This window comes from Numenius arquata, chromosome 21 (genome assembly GCF_964106895.1).
Source record: "Numenius arquata chromosome 21, bNumArq3.hap1.1, whole genome shotgun sequence".
Classification (NCBI taxonomy): Eukaryota; Metazoa; Chordata; class Aves; order Charadriiformes; family Scolopacidae; genus Numenius; species Numenius arquata.
The window spans coordinates 5,748,419-5,756,162 of record NC_133596.1 but is presented as its reverse complement, the minus strand read 5'-3'; the positions used below and the strand labels follow the sequence as shown (position 1 = coordinate 5,756,162).

Below are 7,744 nucleotides of genomic sequence, written 5' to 3'. Positions count from 1 at the left end.
GCTTTGGAGGAGATGGTACAGACTGCAGTGATGGTTGGGGCTTATATTAGTCCTGCTTGATAACGCCAAACAACCGGAGAACACTCAGGGAATGAGAGTCTGGTTGTTGTTATATGTTGTTGAGACCTAAAATGGTCAGGAGCAGAGGTAATGGAGACCAGGGAGTTAAAATTGTGCCCGCTGTGCCTCAGCCAGTGTTTTTGCCTTCCCCATTACATTTCTGCATCTTTGGAAAACCAGCTGAGTTTCTTTTACTTAAGACGTTGTCTTTTGCTGGCAGGTTGGAGCTGACTCTTGCCCATTTCTGAAAGGGCTGATCGAAGGGCACCAGGGTCAGATGAACTTCAAAACAGGCTTCTAGAGCAGAAGGAACAGGGTCACTGAGATACGGGAACTGACAGCAACATGGACGACCATTCCCTTCATGCCTTTGGGCTTAGTCTTTGCCATGAATTTAAACCTACTGTTCGTAATACAGTTCTCGGGGCCAAAAGGCTCTTGGATTCCTCAGAGCAGGTTCACGCCCTGCACTCAGCTAAGAAACCTTGTATGTTGAGTCATCACTGTAGCACTCCAGATCCATCAAAGAAACTGCTGCTCTGCTCCCCAGATTCTGCCTGCTTTCAAGGATCCTCTCATTTTCTGGATGATACTGGCCATGACGACCTTGTTGCCAGTTCTTCTGCCTCAAAATATGATGATGTAGCCATTTCTCTAGATACAACCAGATGTTTTGATGATAGCGAGCCAGATGACTCCTTGTTGGAACTGTCAGACAATGAAGTAGGGAATTCTCCTTTCAATTACACCGAGGAAGAGATCCAGGAAATCTTGGCAGATGATCGTGTGGAATCTGAGCGGTACCTAATGAGAAAAAGCACTCTGAGCCAAAATGTAAATGGAGAGAGTGAAAAGGACGAGAGCAGCAGCTGCACCGGGGCATCAGTCATCAGCGAAGATGCGAGCGTGGCCTCAGAGATCACAGAGACACCAAACGAACCTCCATCCAGAGAGTGTTCTTCACCTGGTTCGGAACCTTATCCCAGCCTTTCGAATGAGAGTGTTAGTTTGGATGAACACCATCTGCAGTCAGCCCAAGTAACCCGCATGTTGTTTGACCTTGACATTCAGGAGCTTCTGAGTCTTAGCCCAATTGATGCTGACGATGTTGATCAGCCTCTGGAGGACGATTCTTTGGTGGAAGCCAAAAGAGAAGCTTCAGAAGGAATCCAAAGCGATTGCCTAGAGTTTGATAAAACGATGAGTAGCTGCGTTCTTGAAGAATCCTTGGAGGAGCTGTTGTCTAATGAGTGGCAAAGCCTGGGTGTGGGCTGCCTGGGAGAGACGCCCTTTGCGAGCAGAGATGTGTCTGACTCCTGTAGTGATCGGCTGGAAAGGTCCATGCCCTCTTCTGACCCTGCCTGCAGCCAGAGTCCGGCTGAGGAGAGATCAGCGCCCGGGTTACCAAGGTGTCCCACGCCATCTTCTGGGTTGAGAAACCGAGAACTTTCCAAAGCAACAAACAGATATTTTTCAAGGAAATTAAACTTTCTAGATGATGATGGGGAGCAGGAATCTTCAGCAGCTGAACAGCCATCAAACAGCATTAAAGTAAACATACATTTTAATTCTTGTAACTAAAACATTTTAAATTCCATTCCTTTTGATTGGTACTTGCAGTAATGTCCATATGCACACCAGTGTGCATTTTTACGCAGTAAGGGGAGGTTTTTCAAGTGGAGCAAAGTGTGAATTTTTATGTAACTGCATAGGCAAGACTTCCATGGAATGATTTTTCTATTTGATGTTAATCCCCTTTCTCCTTATCTTTCTAGTTAAGTGATATAGCTGTAGGCCAGATTGGGCAGGAAGAGACAACCAGTGGGAAGAAGCCTGTGCCACAGGAGGAGGAGGAAAGGTAGATTCTTATGAACTTCTAAATCCCTTTGCACTGTGAAAAATGTCCCAGCAGTTTCCCAAACCAGTTTGGTTGGTTGTGTGCTGCTGGTTTTCTCCCTTTTTTTTTCCTTATGGTGCACTGAAATAGTGGGAAAAATACTTAATATTTTACCCTGTAAGAGGGGGAAGAATATAGGCCTGGTCCAAATGGGAAAGGTTTCCAAGGGAGTCCCGGGCAGTGGTCTGTGGGGCAGAAGAGGAGATGTTTGTGCTGGCCTGGCTCGGTGGCTGCTCTCCTGGAGTGGTTTCCAGCAGATGGCAGCAGCAGAGCAGCTCCGGGTGCTGCAGGGATGGTTGTCTTCTCCTCTCTGGTGCTCCTGGGCCCGGAGTTGTCTGTTCGGTGGTTCTTCGCTGTGGCTGCTGCAGACTTGCTGCACTCAGATGTTCTGCGCGTTGCTGTTCCCAGCGTGGCCTTGAGTAACACGAAAAATCTGCAGCTTTTGGGGGCTCGCTGCAGGTTCCTGGCTTGTTAATCAGGACAGTGACTTGCAGGTTCGCTCAGCTGACACTCACTCCTGCTTTGCTCTCAGTAGGTTACCTTTGCAGCTTTGCTCGAATAAATACGTTTATTTTTGCAATAATAGAAAAGTGCTGCAAGAAGTTGATGTCTGTAATAGTTCTGCAGGACACTTTCTCCCCTCTGTCACCTGTAACCTAATTTGACAAATTGTCTGAAAAACAATTAATGCTGTCTTTTATTTTAAAGCCTGAAACAACGGATGTGCATTTCAGAAGAAGAGCTTGAGGAAAAGAAGCATTTATATCCCAAGTGTGTGTCTCCATATGAAGAAAATCGTAGCTCCTACACCAGGCAACTTCCACATGGGATGGGGTAAGGCTGTGCTGGTGAGGAGGGCAGGATGGAGGATGGATAATCCTGCGGGAGGCCTGGCCTGCTCAACTTGTATTCTTTGATGTTTTGAATGTACTCGTTTTTCAGAGGGAAATAAAAAGTGCCTGCTACACTTGCTAGTAATACCATGCACAGAATTCCTGTACAGCAACCGGTCTTGTCCCAGGGCTGGTTCAGATGAGTTTCATGGTTTGGGATACCTGGGATACAGGTTTTGCTGCAGTAAATCAGGGATGCTCCCAAAACAGGCCCACATTACCTGAGAAGAGCAGAGCTGAGCCCTGACTGCTTGTGTTGGGAGATCACAGTTCTCTGGAACTGGTTCATAAATATGAGCCCAGACTCAGGGAATCCTTAGCTTAAGTGCTGGGATGTGGATTCACTATTGACACCTTCTCCGCGCTGCCGCTCTCAGCAGTGTCATCCAAGGTCTATCAGCTGCGGAGGTCTAAAGGAAGATGTCTGTAAAGAGCACGTATGGATATCAGCTGTAGAGCAGAATCTGATGGGTAGAACTGGGATTTTCGGAAGGGCAAAGAGTGTTCTGGTAGCTTCCAGAGATGGCCCTCCCACTGTGGTTATTCTGGGTGTTCATGGGTGCAATAATTGTCATTTCCTGAGAGTTACAAGAAGCTGACAGTTTTGTGGCTCGTTGCATGAAGCCTGCACTTATCTGGGCAGCACGAGCAGCTGCATAGCCACGGGGCTGCTTTCCAGCCTATGAATACAGCATAAGTAATGCAGAGGGGACTACGCAAGGAAAGCTAAAATGGCCTGTTTTCTCTTCCTTTCAAATTAAAAATGCAAGACGTATGTTCTGAGTCACAGAAAATCAGACAGGAGCTCCAAATGAACAAAGCTGGTGAGCGCAAGAGAGATCTATTTTGCTGGGGAAGAGCATTGTCTGTGATGCACACAATTTGATTTTCTTATTAGTGCAAACCTCTCTTATTCCAAATAGCTGGAGGCTTGGAATTCAGCCCAACAGACAGCGTGGGCTTTCCCCGTTGTCGCAGAAAAACCTTCTCGGTGGGCTGGCTTTGACCCTGTGTGGTGTTTCTGTACACCTGGATCTGCAGCAGTGTCTTGTGTATCATTTGCGTAGGAGACGCAATAATGCAGAATGATCCCAAGAAATTCCTAAAAAACACATTAGCAGGTTTCAGAGCCAGCAAGGGGATTCCCTTTGGGAAGCTGTAACTTACATATTGCTGCTACAAATCTTCGGCTCTGTTTTGTATTGCAAATCCTCTGGCATTTGTCTTATGGTGGTGTTTGATTTTGCTTTCCTCTCTCCTACGTAATCTCTCTGCTCTTCCTTGGATCCTGCCTCTCGCTCATGTGTTCTCTGGCTGAATTACGGGCTGGCTACAGCAGGGGCTTTATCTTTTCACTTACCTGCACTGTATCTTGCACTTACTTTCAGATTCTCTATAAATACAGCTTGCTTATATCCACGTTGGGTGATTGTGTGCTAAAAGTTGCACGTGTGGAGTCTTTATCATCGACTGGTTGAAGAAATCCTTGTGTATTCTGAGTAAACCTTTCAAATCCAGCCACCTCAAGTGAGTTGGGAGATAACCCATGGTTCTGGTTGCTCTTTCTCTCATTCTAGTATCTAGAGGATATTCAATCTGAATAGATAAATTTATTTGCAGCTTCCCATAGGAATCTAAATGCTGCTGAGGCTGCGTTGTAGCAGATGTAAAAATGAGATGTGATTTGAACATCTGCTTGGAAATGGGTGGCTGAAACTGATAATTGACCACAAAAGATTTCTGCCAGCTGACCATTTGTTAGCATTCACACTTCATTATTGCCCTTTATCCAACAGTAAATAGAATCATATCCTTCTTGATGAGATCCTCCTTGGCAATTCTGGTCGGTTCTGTGTCAGCCTGCAGAAGTAATGGGGCTCCTGCTTTTATAACTGCCTCTTGGCACTGGGTGTTATCTCTCTGCTGCTTAGCCTTGTCCTCAGCGATGCACGTAGCTGGATTAGGCCTATTTTTAAATGCGCAGGGGAAGGACAAACTGAACAGAAAAAGCATTTCCCTCTAAACAGAGCCTTTTCTTGGTTTCCACCCAAACATCTGCACTTCAGGAGATCTGCTTTCACAGGTCATTAACGTTGCAGTTGTGCACGTGGGATAGCGCCCGCACCACCTGCTGCTCAGACAAGTATTCTCATGTTATTTGGAGGGGGATCACTCTGGGCAGAGTCACGCACCCCGGGGTACCTGGGAGGCTGAGCCAGCTCCTCTCTGACCTCTAACCACTGCTTTCTCTGAGGGCTTCTGTAGCAGGACTCCAGCAGGAGTTCTCCTTCAGCCTTGGTTTGGTCAGTAGAGGTTTCTGATGCTTAGCAATTTTATCAGACTTCTTACAACCTGGGAGAAACCTGATAAATTGTTTTCTTGGATCCCTGTTGAATCAAAGGGAGAGGAGGTGGAGGAAATACCTTATGAAGAGTCACAGACCATCTGGTCTTACTGTAATAAAAAAGATCAGTATCTTTAAAAAACAGACACCCCAGGTTTAAGGTGATGGAAAGGGAAAAGAGTATAAGGGAACATATGGAGAAACAAATCTGTGAAATACAAATGAGTGCTGTGTTAGCAGACTCTGCCTTGAAAGAGTCTGGGCTGTGGATTGGTACTGAGCTGGCTGAGGAAAAGACTTTATCTTGAAGCAGTTCTTAACCTGCCCAAACTCATTCTGCTTGAGTGGAAAGCACGCAGGGAAGGTACGGGACTTTGGTGTGCTGACATAAAGGAGGAATTATGTTTATGCTGAGCCTAGGAGGGAGATTTCATTTCAAAGCAAATGAAATCCACCTACAAACCCTACATCTCAAGAGGGGTGTGAGATGGGGTTTGGCGTAGGGGATATGGGGTAGGAATAAAGCAGATTGTAAGGAGGCTTCTGCCGGGAGAGTGGTGGGAGCAGTTACCTGTTCTCAGTCTGCACTGCTGGTCCAGGGGCTTCTCTAGTGACAAGCCACCTGGCTTCAGTTTGCAGGTGCTTTTGCCGAGATAATCCGAGCTTCTGGTTTCTAAATGAGAGTGGAACTTGCCTAAAAATCTCATCCTAAATCTGTAGTTTGGTCTCAACTGTTGTGGAAGGATGGGGGATGGACTGGGCCTGAGGAGAAGCAAATCGAAATGTTTTAAGTTCTGTTCCATGGCAGTTAAGTTTATCTAGGGTGTCATTGTCCCCTTCCCTCGTGTAACGGCCATGAGGATTCTTACTCTGAGTCTTGGGTTAGATAGTTACATAAGGCACAGTGATAATAATGCTCTCCAAATATTTGATGGGGTTAGTCTGCTCCTGCGACCTGCAGAGGAGCTCAAACCTCTTACTGGTGTGAAGTAGTTGTGACGCGTGGTGATATTTTGCACGACTTCTTGTCTCCCCTCAGGTGCAAGGGTGAAGGGTGCACCCCTGACAGTAGGAAATCACCCCCCTGTTTCTGTCACCCATTTTAACTGTGAATCAGAACGGCCAAGGAGGGGGACTTTATAGAGGAAGGCTGAGAATTTGTGAAAAGTTGTGATTTCTTCTAGTCACACCCACATCTCCCATCAGCTTATTGGGGACAATATGGACAGTTGTGTGATGGTGAGTGTTTCCCTTTTGTTGGCTGTCTTGAAGTGCCTCCCTTCTTCCTAAACAATGCAGCCTGAAAACATGGATTTTTCAGAACACTTCTGAAATCTCTTCTAGGAGTATCTTTTTTTTTTTTTTTTTGACAAGAAGTTATTCCTTTGGGTAAATAAAAGCTGATACTGCAGTTTATGAAGGAGACCTGGATTTGCTCAAGGGACGCGATGTTCCCTGGAAAGGAAGTGTTACGCAGAGCCGTGATTCACATTAATCACATGGCTGCGGTGGCAGGATGGAAAAAACTTTGAGTTTCGACTGGGCAAGGACAAGGACACACTCTGTTCTGTGCTGAGAGCACCTTGAAACAGTGAACTTTGGGGGAGGGCAGTATTCCAGGGAAGTTGCCTTTCTCCGAGCTGTAGTACCTATTCTGAGCGAGCAGGAGGGCGAACGCTACGGCAAGGTTGAAGTTACTGGTTGTTTTGTATTTTATGACATGAGTTCAAGGATTTTTGCGTTCTTATGAACCATCTCTTGCCAAGGATTCACTGTGCCAGGCCTTCAGATCTGTGCTCTTGAATAGAGGGGCTTGTTCTGTGTACACAGATAGCCCTGGCTGTGAGATCAGTAGTGCTCAACTCTAGTGGAGCCCTCAGCCTTCTCTGCTGGGCCAGGGAGAAAGAGCTTTGCAAAGGAGGTAATAAAGCACAAGGCAGCGTTCCTGAAAGGGACAGTCTTTAAACTTTCATACTGTTACTTACCAAGGTGCAGCCTTAGAATGTGGTTTCCCTTTTAAAACCTCATAACAAGAAAATTAGGTACCAGCTGCAAGCCCCAAGGAATGGAGAAGGTGTTTTCAGAGATGCTGTTCAAGTCTCTCATACATATGCTTCTCTTGTGTTTGTTTTAACTATTTTACTTACTTTTGCAGAAATTACTCAAGGTCCAACAAGAAACCTGCCCAAAAGTACAGCCTCACATGGTGGGTGAGCAAGAACTTGGCCAAACGCCACCATTTCCAGAGCATCCCTGACCACTTCCAGCGTCGCCCCGTGACAGCCTGTTCTAATGTCTGATTTTGCTGCCGAGGGACTGTGCTGGTTCTTACTCTGCATTTAGAGTTGTTCTTAATTGTTCTGGTTTTGAGTGGTTTGTATCTTCACGAGTTGTTTTATGATCTGTTTTTAATGAGGCCGGCAGAAGTTTCTGTGTTTTAGGAACATTTGGAACTGGTTTTGAAGCGCAATTTCAATGTGATCGGTTTCTGTAGAGGTAACTTCTGTGTTTTGCATCGTGAAACATGCCTCCTCACAGAGCAGGTAACAA

At 46.0% G+C, this 7,744-nt stretch overlaps 1 protein-coding gene across 1 annotated transcript; it reads left to right on the top strand.

The window, feature by feature from the left end:
* Window positions 1-405: 405 nt before the first annotated feature.
* Window positions 406-7,494, top strand: S100PBP (S100P binding protein). Its single transcript, XM_074161848.1, has 3 exons — window positions 406-1,611; window positions 1,836-1,918; window positions 7,350-7,494. The coding sequence occupies exons 1-3, from the start codon at window positions 406-408 to the stop codon at window positions 7,492-7,494; spliced, it is 1,434 nt and encodes a 477-aa protein (XP_074017949.1).
* The last annotated feature ends 250 nt before the right edge of the window (window positions 7,495-7,744 follow it).